The sequence below is a fragment of the Dipteris shenzhenensis genome, chromosome 3 (genome assembly GCF_047967505.1).
Source record: "Dipteris shenzhenensis isolate YYH24624 ecotype China chromosome 3, Dip_SZ_1.0, whole genome shotgun sequence".
Lineage (NCBI taxonomy): Eukaryota > Viridiplantae > Streptophyta > Polypodiopsida > Gleicheniales > Dipteridaceae > Dipteris > Dipteris shenzhenensis.
The window spans coordinates 9972575-9990966 of NC_141598.1; the positions used below are offsets into that span (position 1 = coordinate 9972575).

At 39.8% G+C, this 18392-nt stretch overlaps 1 protein-coding gene across 1 annotated transcript; it reads left to right on the forward strand.

Annotated features, from left to right (window-relative positions):
• The first annotated feature begins 1291 nt into the window (after positions 1-1291).
• LOC147903334 (uncharacterized protein At1g05835-like) lies at positions 1292-2127 on the forward strand. The gene is made up of 2 exons (XM_087372944.1): positions 1292-1468; positions 1558-2127. Exons 1-2 carry the CDS (start codon positions 1399-1401, stop codon positions 1884-1886), a joined length of 399 nt encoding a protein of 132 aa, XP_087229070.1. The 5' UTR covers positions 1292-1398; the 3' UTR covers positions 1887-2127.
• Positions 2128-18392: the final 16265 nt, after the last annotated feature.

The window sequence follows — 18392 nt, forward strand, 5'->3', positions numbered from 1 at the left end:
ATATATATATATATATATATATATATATGTATAGGTATATATATACATATATGTATATATATATGTATGTATATATACATATATGTATATATATATGTATGTATATATACATACATACATATATATATATATATATATATATATATATGAACCAACCATACGGGTATGAAATTGAATACTATACATGAGTATGTATATTATATTTATGGTTTCCCAAGATGATGAGAAAATTAGGGTAACAGGATGACTGTAGCGGCAAAAAAGAGACGAAATACGCTCTGAACTGATTTACAATCTGTGTAAGGAGGAGAGAATAGTGCATTTGCATTCCACTTTGTCTATGCTACTGCAGTGTCGGTCGTCGGGTTAGGGTCCATGCACACACGTAAAGCCAAGTCTCTGGTTCTATCTTGCATTGCCTAGGCACATGGAAGAGGGGATCGCAGACCTTCTACGAGCCTACGTGATGCATAGGAGGCCAAAGTCTAAGCAGCTAGCACCAACAAGACCATAGGAAAGGGCACTTCAATTGAAGGTCGCCACGATCGAAATGTTTGCAAGAGGAGAGTATAAGGTCACATCATGCATTACAAAAGTTCCCTTCAAAAGAGGAACATACAAATATAAATACATGCCAAAAGAGAGCTATAAAATGGCAAACTGGCCAAAAGGTGGCTATGTATCTATGTCTAAGCTAAAACTAGTCATCCTCATGGTCCTCATCCTCCTTCTCATCGTCTAAGCGGGTCTCATCTCCTCCCTTTCCTTCATTTCTGTGTGCATTTCAAGTCTCGTCTCCTCCCTCACCCTCACCCATGTCCTCGCTTTGGATTTTGTGCTAAGAATGTTGTGTGCAACAACTTAGAAAATATAACTAAAGCTTGATTTTAAAAATGGAAAGGAATACAATTGAGAACAAGGAGGATTAAATACTTACATGGCATGCAATTGACATCCAATCGATAGGGACTCCCTCTTAGCCCACCGAGCACAGATTGCAAACTATAGTCTGCAATTGTAATTGTTGTTGTACACACAACACTTTGTAGTGGTTGCACTTATCATACTCACTCACATGATGCATAGTCACCATTCTCAATATGACATGAAGATTGAAATTAAAAACTCAAATTGATTAAAACCTTAATGTAATTCAAAGGGAACTAATCCATCATTTTCATGGGAGCGAATCTTTTCCGAGTGAATGGGGACAAGTGGAATTCCACATCATACTCTTTTGGTTTATGTCCACACCTACCCACAAGGACAAATCATATCCTACCCACCTTATCTAGCCTTCGAGAAGATTGCTTGGGACTATGAAGCTCAACATGGGCGTGCAATGGCGAAAGGCAGTTCGAATGTAGCCTCTTTGTCTCTTTGTCTCTTTTTCAGCCCATGGCTCTCATGGTTCTCTCTGCTTCTCTCGTCTTGTTTCTCGTCTTGGTCGGAATCTCGCTCCAAGCCGGTCATTCTTTGCCCAACCCACAGGCTTGTCTTTTTTTTCTACTGAAAATGCCGCACTCTTCTCTGCTGAAATTCATCTTTCTGTCGCAGGTAAATCTGCTCTCATACCTTGCCCTCTGAGCAATGTTCAGCTGAGGCAGTCTACATTTCATTCGTCTCCCCCGCCCCGGACCTACAACGTGACAGTGAGCATACAGTGTCCATGTAGCATCAAGTTTGTGACCCTCAACTGCTCGGATTTCCCCCAGTACCTGGTCGATCCAAGGATTCTGAAAGTGGACTTTAGTCGGAAGGGCCTTTGCCTCCTCAACAGTGCGAGGGCTATTTCTTTCCGTCGGCCTTTCGTCTTCAGCTACTCATTCCGTCGTCATTTTCCTTTATCCTTGAGCAGCTTTGCATTTGGAGTGCCTTGCATTTGATTTTGTGATCGGCGAGGTAAGGAAGCGCTTGAAAGCAGAGATTTCCTTCAGCAAAAACGAAAGGAAAAAAAGATTTTGGACTAGGATGTCCCGCCTGCATTGCCAGGTTTCCATCCCTTGGAATTGAAGACCCACTTCCACATTTTCATTATAATCGAGTTTTGGACACGCCTATTTCTTACTTCATTTCTGAGGCAATGAGATATTTGAATATAATTGTTCTTACGTCATTTCTAGGAAATATGGAGGCGATGAGACTCTTGAATTTAAGTGCTCTTTTAAATTTGTGCACCTACTATTTGTAGCAAAGGCTTGATTTGATGCTGCGTTTCTAATTCTTGAAGAATTTGATAGCTAGACAAGAAGATCAAGTGGTTTGAGTTTAAATTGGCTGAACAATTCAATTATTAATCTTGGTTTTGGATTATTGTATGCCATATAAAATGTCTTGATCAAATTCTATCGTAAAAGAGAAATTCATGAGGTAATAGTAAGTCCCTACTAAAATGCACAAGGTACTAAGATGTGGGTCTTAGATTCTTTCCCTTCACAAGGATGTACCTTAGCACAAAAGTGAAACAATGAATATTAATGTGGGAATTGTTTTTATATTAAATATTTCGTATGGTTTTTCCCATATGTGTTAATCTTTAATAAGCAATTGGAATCATTACACAAGTATGCATCAAGGAAAGATGGATGACTTCGTGAGATCTATGAAGAAAATGTGATGTTCCATTTGCTTTGAATATGATAAACATATCATCGATTCTTTTAAGCCATTTGCATTTGCAATCAATGGCATATTGAACTTCCATTTGTATTTGCAATCAATGGCAATGTGATGTTTCAAAGGAGGATGAAAAGCATTACCCAAGAATTGAAGTTATTTCTCCATTGACTTGGGCTTTCTCCACCTTTCACCTATGAAATCAATCAAAATTCTCCATTAAAAAATAAAGGTCTTTTCAATTCAATTTCTCCTTAGGTCAAGTCATGTATATGGAATAATTTGTTAAGATTAAGGGTCTTTAGTATAGCTAGATAGGAAGTATAGATTAACAAACTAATGGAGGAATTATGTAGAGCCATTAGGAGTTGGGAACCTCATCTAAAATGAAATCTTGTGAAGAAAAATGGTAGTCTTGTTGAGGTACATTAAAATCTTATCTCAACTTTAATAGGTTATATTACAAATGAGATAGGATTTTGGTGATGGAATGATTTCCACTTATAATAATTCCTTTTTCCAAGGCCAGCAAGCACCACTTACAAAATCATGTTAACTCATCTGTTGACTCTCACCATTGAAGCAATTTAGTTTATGATATCTTTGGCCTAAGGAAGATAGTCCTTGATAAATTGTACTGCCATTTTAATTCTCCTTGATAAATCTCATCCCCTTTGTATTTCTCCTTGGTTTATGTTTTTCAACTTGTTTATCATAGATAACACTTTTTAGTGTCAAAATCATCTCCAAGTAGTCCCAAGCATTTTAAGCTATGTTGTATGTAGGGGAATGATGGTATCCTTGCAAAAATTACTATTGTTCTACTTTTTTTATAACACCCAATGTGTTCATCCTTGCACTGTGGTCATCACACTTTTTTTCTAAGAAAGATTTTTACTTTTTTCATGACTAAGGTATATCACATCATGAAAAATCAAGTAAATTTGTACTTGAGCTTTTGGGTGTGTAAAGATGAATTGCACATCTAATCTACCATGATAGCTTGAAGAAAATGTGAATGGGATTGATGAGTTATTATATGATCTCACATAATTCATAATACAACTTGATGGATGTCTAACTAGAATGATACAATGAAAAATTGAAGTACAAAATTCCTTTTCATGATTATACAAGCATAATTTGTAAATTATGCTAGATAGTTTGACTAAATAAGCTTTATAATGAATTTGAACGAGTGATTCACACCAAACTAACCAAAGCATTTGATTGGAATTGACATGATTGTAAATCTTCTCCTTATTGTTGCTAAATTATCCCTTCTTAGTAGATGACCTCACCTCCCTATCTCAATCTTACACTAGTTTTTGCAACCTTCTCCCTACTAATTGGCACCACTACTGAATGGCATCCCCTTCACTCCTCGAGTTAATGCATCCTTTCTTGATAAGGTTCCCTATTCTTGCAAATCTTTCCCACTAAAATTTCCAAATTGGTAAGTAATTAAATTTTTTTGATAATGTATCTATGGTAGCTATAGCTTGTAACTATCGTAAGTTCAACTCTTCTTCATGACTAGCAACGATACTTATGTCCAATAACTACCCTAACTTCAAATCTTCTTCATGAGACAAGCAACAATATGGAAATACTATTATGGCTTTATTATCTTAGTTGATATCTTGATGATGCCTACCAATAGAGTGGGAAGTAGCCTCTTGCAAAATCATCCCACCTTTTATTGGTAAGAAAGGTAGTAGGTCTTCGTTTGTAAAACTTTGTGAGTCAGAGGCATCATTGCCTACACAAGCAACATGCATTGATCTTTTATGGAAGAAACCTCCACTTGGTGGTGTTAGTTTTTTGTAGGGTACTTAGTTTGGGACAATTCCATATGTTTGCTTCTCTATATAGTCTCCCAACATAATCTTGATACACACTAATTGCACTGCTCCTTGCACCTTGATATGCAACTATCTTCTATTACCTTTCATTATGCATTAATATCACCTCATCAACCCCTATATCAGTGTTACCTACTAGCATTTCATTGGGGGGAATGGAGGATATCATATACAAGGGCACCAAGAAGAATCCAAAGACAATAAATGAAGAAGTAGTCACACCTCCTCCACAACCAACTCTAGTCTTGGAAAAGCCCAATGATTAGATTGAGGACATTTCCACACTAGAGTCTAGTTTATAACTAAGCCAATGGATCTTAACCATGAGCTTGAGCTAGCTATCATGACCCTTTTAAAAAACTAAAGGCTATTATAATGCTATCAATCTTGGGCCTAAGTCTATGCATAGTCCACAAAGGGGATCCTCGGATGAAAATATTTTCTAGACCATCCCTAGAGTTTTTACCCAATAGCCTTGCATAGAGTCTAGATCCAATGTTCAATCAAATTGACATGAATCTAGTCTTGAAGCACAAATATGCTAGCCACATTAAGGCCTCGTATTCAATTGTTCCTATTCTAAAGTAGGGCTTAAGGTTCAAGGTCTAGACTTGACTATTGTCTATGTCACCCCACATTGGAAAGTAACTTCCTAAATCTCAACTTGAGGTAAAGTCCTAAGGCCATGTGCTCAAGGACATCCCTTCTATAGATTTTAGATACCTTAATAGATGGGGGGGAAATGGTGGAGGCCATATCATCAATGGGGTTGCAGTGGGGGGTAGACTAGCACAAATAGCTAGACTGTCACACTTAGAGTCATTTGAGAATGGAGATGAAGGCAAGGGCCTTGGCCTATCTTGTCAGACCATGCTCTGGGTGCTTGCTTCAAGCCATACAAGGCTTTCTTCAACCTGCAAAAAAACTTAGGATGAACAGTATGAACATAACCTGGTGGCTACTCCATATAGACCTCTTCTTAAAAATCACCATGCAAGAAGATATTCTTTACATCCATCTGATGTAAAGACCATCCCTTTGATGTAGCCATAGCAATGATTGCTCTTACGGTTGCCATCCTTGCAACCAGACTAAATGTTTCTTCATAATCAATGCGATATGTTTGTGCATACCCCTTGACAGCTAATCTTGCCTTGTATCTATTTACATAACCATTTGCATTGTGCTCCACCTTATAAACCCACTTGCAGCCAATTGCATTCTTGTCTTTAGGCAAAGGCACCAATTCCCATGTAGCATTTGCTTCCAAGGCATCCATTTCTTCATCCATGGCTTTCTCCCATTTTTCTTTTCCCATGGCTTGCTCAAAAGAAGTGGGTTCTGGTTCATGTATCACTTTGACCATATAGGCATAGTGAATGGTTGTAAATCCATCATATTTCAGCCTATCCACTAGATACCTAGCTTTGGTAGACCTGCACAAAATAGGCTCACTACCAAGTGCTCTCAAAACATCCCTTGTCTTCCTTACTGTAGGTGTAACAATAGAAGGAATACCCAAGTCATCATTAAGGCTCTATTCTGAGCCACTGGATTCACCATCCACATAAGAGTGACCTGCATTCACATCGACCATGGGCTGATCTAATATCTCTTTTCCTTTTCGTGATACTTGCATACCACTATCTGCATTGCCTTGAGGAGATCCTCCTAATCTCAATTTGCCTATCCATGGTGAAGTATGTGAACCACTGCTAGAGGACACTATAGGTCCACTAATATTTTGTGACTGCTACTGTGAATTCTGTGCAGCATTACCATTTTGTGCATCTACATCATCAATCACATTTACTGGTTTATACAGCTGCTCATCTCATAAAAAACAACATCTCTACTCACTGTAAACTTATGAGTAGAAGAGTTATAGCATCTATACCCTTTCTGCTACAAAGAATTGTTAGATATCAATGCTCCACTCTCGTGCAACTACGCAGGAATCACCTAACTCTACTTGTAAGCCCCCCATATGAGGAGAAGGCATTTGAATAGCTCGGTTATCCAGTAGCACTTGGTTTGGACACCAAATGGGGGCCATGTGTGGCTTGATGGCTGGATGGCTTCAGATAGAGTTGGCACATTGCCAACTAGGCTACATGCAAGTGCAAAAAGGCATCCCATGATTGACCGCACTGAGGGTAGATGGAGCATTTCTCGGGGCAGTAGCCCACTCTGGGGTTGCGGGGCCCGTTTGGAGCCCCAGATGATCTCGGATGGCTCTAGGCGCCGAATGGCAACCATAGGTCAGTTGCTCTATTTTGCACCATGGTTCTATCATGTGGTCGGTGGCCTATTTTGGGATCGTCCTCCAGTCAACAGCCATTTTGAGCAGAAGGTCAATCATCCAATTGGGTCTAACTGACTACGAGTGGTGGCTATATAAGAGCAAGCCCATGAAGCCCATCATCATCACTGGCTATAGCAACCCTAATTCCTTAGCATCCAGCCTCCGTCCTCTATTGTTTCTAGCATGCCATCGAAGCCTCTCACACAGGAGCGCACGGCTGGGAGGGAGTGCCATCTATTGTATCAATTTTACAGTAATCAAATTTTTGATTCTCCATACTATCTGCTTTTCTCTCTTGCATATGAGATCCTATTATCTGTTGAGCACAGACGTTGTATTATTTTCTTACATGGTATCAGAGCTTGGGCTCTAGCAAGAAGATTTGGTAGTGTGTTTCTGTTTGCGAGCAAATTGTGAGAGATGGCCCAGCCCGCAAGACTGCGAATCCCACCGTTCGGCAAAAGCGGAAAGTTGGACGGAACTAACTATCCACTCTAGAATTTCAAGATGAAGACCATCCTAGGCACATACGAGCTTTGGGATACTATTACTGGGGTGGGTGTGAAGCCGGTTACGAGACCGAATCCAACCAATGTAGGACAACAGATAGTACCAACTGCAGATGAGATTCTCGCATGGACAAGAAGAAATGCAGATGTGCTGTGTTCTATTGTCTACAATGTAAGTGATTATGTCATGGCATTAATTCAACATGTCACCACAGCGGAGGAGGTATGGACGGTCTTGAAAAATCAATATGAGGCCACGAATTAGACATGGATTCAGAATCTGGAGACTCAACTCGTGAACGAGAAACTGTCTGAGTCTAAAACAGTAGAGAAGTTCATCACCAGGGTGAAGAATCTGTGTGATCAGATGACTGCAATTAGCATCACCATCACCAGCGAGAATCTAGCATGAAGGTGCATATGGATTCTCCCACCAAAGTACGATGGTCTTCTTATGGCACTGAATATGCAGAATAGAAATTTGCCCCTCAACTTTGAGGATTTTAGTGCAATGCTTCTAGAGGAGGAGATGCATCAAAAGATGAGGACTAGAGAAGATTCAGCTTTCTCGATTGGATCAAAGAAAGGTAAGGGTAAGGACTCTGGTAACCCATCTTCTTCTGATGATAAAAAGAGAAAGAAGAAGATCAAGTGCTTCTATTGCAACAAGGTAGGACACAAGCAGAATGAGTGCCAGAAGAAGATTGCACATGATAATAACGGAGTAAAGAAAGAGTCCAGCAACAGCATGCAAGTAGTACCAGTAAAGCTATTCGTAGCAATTGAGGAGATTTGCACAAAGGTAGTTCATGTACCGGTGGATGAACCTTGGATTATTGATAGTGGTGCATCACGCCACATGACCAGTTGGAAGGATTGGTATACCTCTCTACATCCGGTAGGGAATGACATCCTGGTAGCAGTCGGCAATGATGCAAAATGTCCAACAAAAGGAAAAGGTACGATTGCTCTCAAGTCAGATGGAGTTGATAAACAGTTGTCCGATGTTCTTTATGTGCCAGATATCAAGAGGAACTTGTTGTCTATTTCTGCAATAACGGATTGGGACCTCAAAGTTCAATTTGATAAGAATGGCGAATAGATTTTGGATCTTCAAGGGAAGGTCATTGCTAAAGGTACACGACACAACATCTACGAACTCTCAACTTTCAGTGCTCGAGTCGATTGGAATGATTACAGACCTACCAGAAATTACAAATCTGCCCGATGTATGTGAAGCTTGCATGATGGGCAAGCAACATTGGTAGCCCTTTCCTAAAGAGACCTGCAGGGCAAAGGCTCCTCTAGAGCTCGTTCACATAGACCTCTGCTGAAAGATGGAGATGGAAGCTTTGGGTGGTTCCTACTACTTCATGATGCTAATCGATGACTATAGTAGAAGAAAATGGATATACTTCCAAAAGACTAAAGATGAGGCTTTTAGTAAGTTCAAAGAATGGCATGTAATGGTTGAGAAAGAAACAAGGAGGAAGGTGAAGAAGTTGAGATCAAACAGAGGTGGAGAGTTCACATCAAGTGAATTCAAAAGTTACTAAAAAAGTCACGGGATCAAGAGGCAGAAACCCCCACCACATACACCACAGCAAAATGGAGTAGCAGAGCCCAAGATGTGCATCATCTACGAAATGGGCAGGAGTATGATGAAAGGGAAAGATTTGCCAAAGACTTTTTGGGCTGAAGCATGTAACACGGTAGTTTACATTCTGAATCGTAGCTACATGAAGGATGTGAACAGGATGACTCCACTACAGGCCTTTTTTTATAAGAAACCTTCAGCTACACATTTCAGAGTTTTTGGATGTGACTGTTTTGTGCATGTCCCTGATGTTAAGAGGACCAAATGGGAACCAAAGAGCCAGAAGTGTATTTTCTTGGGCTACAGTGAAGAGGCGAAGGGTTACCGCCTCTATAATCCTGTTAGCAAGAAGGCAATAGTAAGTCGCGATGTGGTCTTCTCAGAACAGCCACATCAATTGGAAGAGCATGCTTCCTTCCTAGACAAGCAAGACTAGGATATTCATCCAGTACAACCAACAGCAGACCGAACTCCCCCAACGGTGTTGGGAGGATTCAAGATAAAGAAGAGGAAGAAGAGCCTATAGAACCACAATAGCAACGGCCATTCCCGAAGTGGGTAAAGTAGCCTTTGGACGGCAGAGAACCTCCAACCATTGAGGAGGAACCATCTGAACACCGCCGGTCCAAGAGATTAGAGGAGCAAAGAAGGGTGCAGGATCACTTGGTCAACTACGCTTTGATGACAGAGGTGATCCGTGCTGAAGAACCCAAGTGTCTTAAAGAGGCATAGGGTGATGATAGGTGGATGGAGGCTATGCAGTCGGAGTATGGCTCCCCAATGAGGGTGGGTGTACAAGACCAAGTACAAGTCCGATGGCACGTTGGAGAAGTACAAGGTGCAGCTCAGGGCAAAAGGATTCGCACAGGTACATGGTTTTGATTATCATGATACTTTTGCTCCCACGACTCGACTAACCACAATTCGCAGTGTTTTGGCTTTGGCAGCATAGGAAAGTTGGCCCGTGTTTCAGATGGATGTAAAATCCTCCTTTCTGAATGGAGATCTCAAGGAGGAGGTATACGTGGAACAACCACCAGGTTTTGTCATCCCCGGTTCAGATGTAAAGTCTATAAATTAAAGAAGGCACTTTATGGGCTGAAACAAGCCCCACGAGCATGGTACCAACAGATTGATGCCTACTTTCTACAAAACCGGTTCAGGAGGCAGGTTCCAGAGGAGCCCATCTGATGCAAATTTGTATATCTACAGAGAAGGAGGCAGGTGTATGATAGTGGTCCTTTATGTGGATGACCTTGTCATAATAGGAAACCATGAAGAAAAGATCTTGCAGACAAAGCAGTTGCTAGGAAGAGATTTTGAAATGACAGACCTCGAACTGATGCATTTGTGTTTGGGGATTGAAGTTTGGCAAGAGCCAAAATAGATCTTCATTTCACAGTTGAAGTATGCTGGAGAGATACTGAAGGCATTTGGCATGGCTGAGTGCAAGACAGTTGGCACCCCTATGGAGGTTGACGTGAAGCTCTCAAACGAGGATTCATCTCCACTGGTGGACGAAGCAATGTATAGAAGGCTTGTGGGCAGTTTGATTTACTTGTGCAACACATGGCCAGACATCAGTTTTGCAACTGGTATACTAAGCAAGTTTTCCAATAAGCCCCGGGAGAAGCATTGGAGGGTAGGGATGTGGGTGCTGAAATACATCGATTATGGCATCACCTATACCAAGGGCAACACCTTGACTCGGATTGGGCAGGAGACGTGGATAGCAGGAGATCAGTGATAGGTTACTGTTTCTCACTTGGATCTGGAGCTGTGTCATGGGTCAGCAAGAAGCAACCCACAGTTGCTCTTTCTTCTACCGAGGTTGAGTACAAATCAACATGTTTTGCTTCTTGTAAGGCAGTGTGGTTGAGGAGGATTTTAGGGGACATGGGTGTAGTGCCTACGCAGTTATTGACAATCAGAGTTGCATGGCAATTACAAAGAACCCTATGTTCCACGCTCGCACAAAACACATTGAGATTCAATATCACTTTGTACATGAGCTCATCATAAATGGAGAGGTCAACATGGTGTACTATCCGATACAGAGAATGCTGCGGACATCTTCATGAAGGCTCTTGGAAAAGGCTTGCTGGAGAGGCATCTTCATCGACTTGGCATTGGGCCAAAAAAGTAAGTTTACTTACCCTTTTCATGGACATGTGTGTCTTGTTGGGCACCTAACTCCAACAAGGTCCCATTCCCTCATCTCTTGCCACCATTAGTGGACGCCTCCTACCCATTGAGAAGCAAGTTGCCATTGCTGTCTTACAGCTTGCTAGTGGTAGCAAGGTCATAAACATAAGTGAGCACTTTGGGGTAGGAAAGTCCACAGTTTCTAAGATTGTCAAAAAGTTTGTCAAAGCCCTCTTGACCCATTGAGACCAGTACTTGCATTGGCGAAGAACTTCGACTGAACTTGCCTAAATGAAGCAGGGTTTCTTTTGCCAATGTGGCCTTTCCAACGTGTGTGGCACCATGGATGTGACCCATATTGAGATGGAGGTGCCTATGGATGAGTGTAGTGATGATTGGTATGACAAGGACAAGAACGTCTCCATGTCCTTGTTGCAAGTAGTCATTGACTCCAACATGTGATTCCTTGATGTCTTTGTAGGGTGGCTAGGTAGCTCCAATGACAATCATGTCCTTCGCAATTCAGCTCTCTTCCATTGTGTGGAACGTGGGGCATATCTTGGTGGACAACAGTTCATAGATGGGACGTATTGCATACGTGAGTACATGATTGCTGATGGTGGATATGGCCTCAAGCCATGGCTCATGGTGCCATGCAAGTTGCCATCCACCTTGAAGTAGAAGGATTACAATTTTTGGTTGTCTTCATCTCGCATTATGGTTGAACGAGCATTTGGATGTCTCAAAATGAAGTGGCACTACATCCTAAAGAAGATATCCCATCCGACACCAAAGCATGTAGCGTAGAATATAGTTGCATGTTGCATCATGCACAACATGATACTTGGTGCAGACGAAAACCTTGCCATTGATGACTCACCCACATATGGTGCACCACGTGGTTGCAAACACTAGGTTAAATACCCATGTACAATGACAGGAAAGTTCACACGAGACCTCCTTGTTTGCAAACTACTTGACTGGGGGTTATGCTTTGCATGTCAATGAAGGTAGAGAGGGGTCCCCCACATGCACCCATAGAAGACATGGATGTGGATGGTCTAGGGCATGATGAGGCAAGAGATATGGACTTGTGATTTTGGAGTGATCTCTTCAATATGTTTCCAATGATGTTTTGTTCTCTATCTTCATATGTCGATCTTCATCTTTGGATTTCGTGTACCTATATCAATCTCCATATTTTCTCCTTGTTTTAACTTAAATATGTTATGGTGCATATATGAACCTTGCATATATTTCTTCATGTTATGGTAGATATGTTTCTAGAGTATTTGTTTCTAGTATCTTTCTAAAATAGGCTGACTATTGCCTTGGTGAATAATCTACCTTAAGGGGTTTATACCTTATTGAAGAATCTATTTTAAGGGGTTTATATGATTCACAATAGTTGAAGAATGTAACTTACATCCATTCTTTTAGATTTCTGTGGCATTTCTATTGCCATCACTTCAGTCTCTCCTAAGACAAGAATATTAAATCAATAAGAATCACGAGGACAATACTCTATTATAATAAATGCATTTACATTAGATGTAATGATTCATTCAATATAGTATAAGATATGAAATAATTTTAGCTATTGGTCTAGTACAGCTCTATTGAATGGAGAGGCAAAACATGCTCCAATAATTTTATAGAACTCCTTATGTGGTTGAGGCCTATGATACTAGGGAATCACTCATCACTCATACGCTTTTACAATGCACATCATGTATGCTCTAATGTCCTACACTTTGGCAAAGTAGTTTATTTATACTCTCTTGTAATAAGAGGTAGCTTTTAAATATTCAACCTCTATTCAACACAAATCCTAAGTGAGTGTAACCTAGCATTCTATTCTAATTATAACAGAGCATTCTATTCTAATTATATAGTCCTTGTTTCTAGAATCTTTCTAAAATAGGCCTTGGTGAAGAATCTGGTATATAGAGGTTCATACCTTGTTGAAGAATGTATTTTAAGGGGTTTATACGATTCAAAGTAGTTGAAGAATGTAACTTACGGAATTTAAAGAAGTCAAATAGATTTTTGAGCTACAGATGCTAGCATTTGTTTCTAGAATCTTTCTAAAATAGGCCTTGGTGAAGAATCTAGGTGAAATGGTTCATCCCTTGTTGAAGAATCTATTTTAAGGATTTAATACGATTTTAATTCACATTAAAGGAGATTCAAGAAACTGTGGACTAAGGAGTGGTAGTAATGTGGTTCGCCTAACGCATAACCTAGGAATCTATTAAGTAAATTCTATAAATAATATTGCATGATAACCTCTTCCATGGAATTGAGAGAAGAGGGTCTTGCTATTGCTCTCACAACCATGACAAGGATGCACGAGGCATTTCATCTAAGAATTATGCAATATGTTGCCTAACGCAGTATGTTGCCTAAGAATTACAAATTGTTCAAAATAATAAGTAAATCAAGGCGAAAGATCCCTCATAGATTATGCACTATATGAAAAATAACTTTAGCCTTGGTTACATAAAGTTATTAGAAAAGACCTTCAAGAGAGTGCAGCTGAAATAACGAGAGAAATGTCATTTACCTATGCTTTCATGCTATTAAACTGTACCGTTGTTGCTTGGACCTTGCATACATCCAAAGTTATGTTTCATGTACTCAAAGGTGCTTGGTCCTTGCTTTGCCTCCTTGGTACCTTGTCCACCTTCCTTTTTTGCTCTCTCATCCTTTCATCTTATTTGTGCCTTCCAATGTCATGCTTTTTAAAATGTGTATAAATCCACCCCATATATATTGGACAATAGAAAAATTTTCCCCCTTGCATTTCTAACATGTATTAGTCTTTGCAACAATGGATTCTTCACACCTTGACCTCAAAATGCATTTACAAAGCATTATACACAACTAAGTACTCTTGCCTACTAATGCTAGTAGTAGCATGAGTAGGCAAGAGTATAAATCCTTTCATCTTATTTTTGCCCCATTTGTGCCTTCCAACATCACGCTTTTTAAAATGTGTATAGATCCACATCATAGATATTGGACAATAGAATATGTTTTTTTCCTTGCATTTCTAACATGTATTAGTCTCAGCAACAAAGGATTTCTTACACCTTGACCTCAAAATTCATTTACAAAACATTATACACAACTAAGTACTCTTGCCTACTAATGCTAGTAGCATCACATGCATGGAAACTTTTGATGGGTCCACAATATTCCCTAAATTTGCTGCAACCTCTTGCAATATTGCATGTCATACTGCATGCCAATAGGGATCCCTTAGAATGGAAATGACTTCTCTCTTTAACACTATTCATTAAAGTCCTGCAAAAATTATGATATTAGAAAAATACACAACTACATGATTGTAAGTAATGCTTCACAAGTAAAAATAGTCCAAAGATACATATGGTGTAGCTTGCACCCTGTGCTTCCTTGCTCCACCATCGTATGCCAAGCTCTAAATTAATTTGCACAACCTTGGTCCTATGCTTGTAATCACAAGGGGATCTTTTTTATTTTCTCTAATCTCCTAGTTAATGTAGCAAGTTGTTGTTTGAGGGCTCCTTGAGGGACCTTGATCTAAGCTTCTTTATTGTGCCACGACATTGACAAGTCATAGTATACTCTAGTGAAACTTCAATATGCAAGGTCCTTTCTCGTAGTAACCTTCTAGTGAAGTGATGAGAGGACTTCAAAAATAGATTCTTGGACCAGAAGTCAAAGGAGAAATGATTTTGAATTTAGTACAGGTAGGATAACTTTTTGAAATTTGGACTCGTATGGGTTTGATTGGACCCTCTATAGGCCCTTTTTGAGTTAAAAATGTCCCTAATGGTGACATAAAATTATTTATTAATATATATGAGACAATATAGTAGTTAAATAGCGATAGCAAATGTTGAGCATATGTAGTCCTTTTAAGCTCTTGAATCATGTTGAGCATATATGTCGTATTATGTAAGAGACAATATAATATGCAAACAATATAATAGGCTACTTCTAAGTTCTTGAATATTTTTCTAGTGTTATCCCATGAAGGTTACATCATTCTTCTATATAACCTTTTATATATATAAAGATATTCTCTATTTTTTAAAAGTTTTAGATAAGTATTTGAAAGAGACAGAGAGCAAGAGCTTTAATTAAATCTTGTTATTGTGTGGATATGCACAAATGAGTACAATTATAGAAAGGAGTTAAGCTAAAGGATAACATTGGAAAGGGGGAGGACAAAAGTTATCCACATGAATCACAATTGGGAGAAATTTTAGTTCGAGATGAGGAGGTAGAATTGAGACCATGGTAAAATGACAAGAAAAAAGAGGCAAACTATGACAAAAAGGTACATAGGTGAAGTTAATCATGGATTGGTAGGTGAATAAACACATGCACCAAAGTATGAGTACTCTCACCCAAAAATGTGCCCTATGTGTAGAAATGGGTATCCAAATCTTTGTGTCAATTCCCATAGTCTAAGAAGGACAAAATTTGAGCACCATTTTGGGAGGTCTATTAGCAGAGGGTTGTAGTGGGAGAGAGGGAAGACTAGCAAGGAGGGTGGAAGTGGAGGCGGGGTCTAGGAACTTTAAAAAAATGTGTGCACCCATTGTGGAGGCAATGCTTTCAAAATCTAGAGCTTATAAAAGTCTGGAAAATGTTAGCAAAGAGAGCATGATAAGCAATAACCAACATGGAAAATAGGAAGCTTGACAAATTCCTAACTGACTCAAAACTCAAGCATTGCTGATGTCTTAGTCCCACCATTCATGCTTCAAACATCCATGGGCATTTCCATGGCATGTATTACCTTAACAAATGGAGCTATTCTCTGAACCAAGATATTAGCAAAACAGAGACTTCTCTATCTCTTCTATGTTATATATATATATATATATATATATAGCAAGGAGGGCTACTGCCTAGGATCAAACATAGAACACAAAGGAGAAGCTCTAATAAAAGATCAGTAGATGTAAACACAAAAAGATCCTTGAATAAAATAGCCATCTCTATGTGCTAACAAAGTGTTTGCTCTATGTTTTGGCTAACAACAGCCTCTCAGTGATTCTTACAAGTTTGTCTCTTGAGATCTCTATGTTTTGATCTCATACTTATATTGATATGTCTACTTCTTGAGATAGGTGGAGTCTGGAAATTTCAAGGTAGGTGAGTAGAGATTTAATGTTGCCTAGTGAAGGAGTGGAAGGATTGTCATCTTCCTATCCATATTGTCAAGTGAAGAAGTGGAAGGACTATGCTGCCTATTAAAGGAGTGGAAGGATTATAATTTATTAGAAAGACAATTTTTTCATTTTGTCATCTTCCTATCCATATTGCCGAATAGAGGTAGCTATAATTTGCTAGAGTAGCTGGATGTAAATTTGCCTTAACAATGAATATGTTATTATCACACTTGAATGCTTTCATTCATAACTGCTCCTTTATGGTTTTAGCCATTAAATTAGGCAAAATGTGATAAGACACCCTTTACAGGTGTGGAAAGCTCAATATCTTAAATTTATAAAAGGCTCAAAGTGAGATTGAATTGGATGTGGATGTACCAAAAGTGAATGTTTTTTGTGTGCTCGACTGCATACCTAAAGAGAAGGGTGCTCAAGCTACATAGCTAAACAAGAGAAACTCACTTATCAATGGTGTACTACAAGTGTTTTCTAACATATAAAGCACACAATTGGATGGAGGCGCTTCCTTTAAAGTTGGGGTGAAGTTAATAAATCTCTAAAGGTGGAAGAGGAGCCTCATGGTGTTGAGAACTAAAGTGGTATCATGCCGATAGATGGGGTATAATCCACTTAGATAAGGATGTGGATGCTTCATTAAAATTGTGCCATGCCTTGATCATTCCTATCATAGCAACAATGATGCTACTCATAACGAACAATGGACCCATTAACAAAACTAGGCAGCCAAGCCACCAATGCCGAGATGCTTCCAAAACTTCTCCCAATGTGAGTGTAGCTACCAACGATAAGTTTTGCCCAAGATGGAAGATGAGAGCTACCAAGAAACACAAGGTGCACTGGTGCTTTCCAACCATCATGTAGTACATACCATACTAGAGCATGGGCATTGAAAGTAGCATCAACATAACCTAATTCAATAACACCAATGATATCCTCTCTAAAGGCTGAGGAACATTGGGTCTTTAGAAGGAATTCTAGTGTGAGATTGGCTAGGATTTGTGTGGATTAGTAGAGGGCATTGATAGTGGCTACATCTGAACCAATTCAGGGTCACAAACATAATTGTCAGAATGCTCACATATGTGGTGATGGCTTCCATGGGACTGAAGGCTTGATGTTGCACCATCCATTCCACGACGCCCAACACGTTGCTAATAGCTTGTAGGCCAATGATGATCATTTCAAACGTGCTCTTATGTTGTAGGAAGCACAATTGCTTGTACTTGGGGGCCAATCTTGCAACAAACAGTGCGTGTTTGCCTTCCAAGGACAGTTTCCAAAAACTCCGGCTCCCTTGAGTCTCGGTGGTTTGTTGTAAGGCCAGTTCACTACTTTGTAATGTGATTGAAAGTGGCAACATTTCTAGCCATATTTCAAGAGGGTTTAATTCCTTCATGCTTTGATATCACCAATGCAATGAGATCATAGAGCATACCCGTGGGAACATTGGATGCTTGCAGCACTTTGATATAAGTAGGACAGGCTGTTAATATTCAAAAATTGCATCGAGTTGACGAGTACAATTATGAAATTTTAAAGCTGCACCATTGCAAAATCTCTGCTTCCATGACATGCCTAATACCCTGGAAACCTAGAGCAATGGCATGAAAGTTATTGTCACGCTTACAAACAGCCGAGGTTTGATATCGGGGGACCATCCCCAATTGTAGGCTGAAAAGAGGGAGAAGGTGTAGAGCACTACCATGAGGGTTGCTACAAGAGATTTGGGGCAGCTGGGTGGCTACAATAAGGAGGCTAACCCCATAGCATAATAAGCAAGCATGTCAACACTTGCATTCATTCTCGCATTTACCACTATTTTTTGACTTCCCTCTGCTCCTTGAGCTTGTGTGATGAGGGTGGTGGCAAGGAGAATCGGTGCTAGGCTTAGTCAGCTACGTAACTTAATAAGAGTTTCGTGCAAATTGGAAAGGCATTGGCATAGCGAGTCTACACACAATTCCTATTGTGAATCACACCTCCATGCTAGTGGTGCATTTAAGGCTAGGCTATGTAAGCCTCTGACCTCGTTTTCGGGCTCTATCATTCCTCCATCTGCGGCTTATCTCATCCCAAGCCCCCTCTCTTTTTACATGTAGCCCCTTCTCTCACTCAACAAGAACCCCCCAGCTCTCTCTCTCTCTCTCTCTCTCTCTCTCTCTC

Coding starts and splice junctions, on each gene's coding strand:
- LOC147903334 (XM_087372944.1), top strand. CDS start 1,399: ATGGCTCTCATGGTTCTCTCTGCTTCTCTCGTCTTGTTTCTCGTCTTG. Junction 1,469..1,557: donor CGGAATCTCGCTCCAAGCCG/GTCATTCTTTGC, acceptor TTTCTGTCGCAG/GTAAATCTGCTCTCATACCT.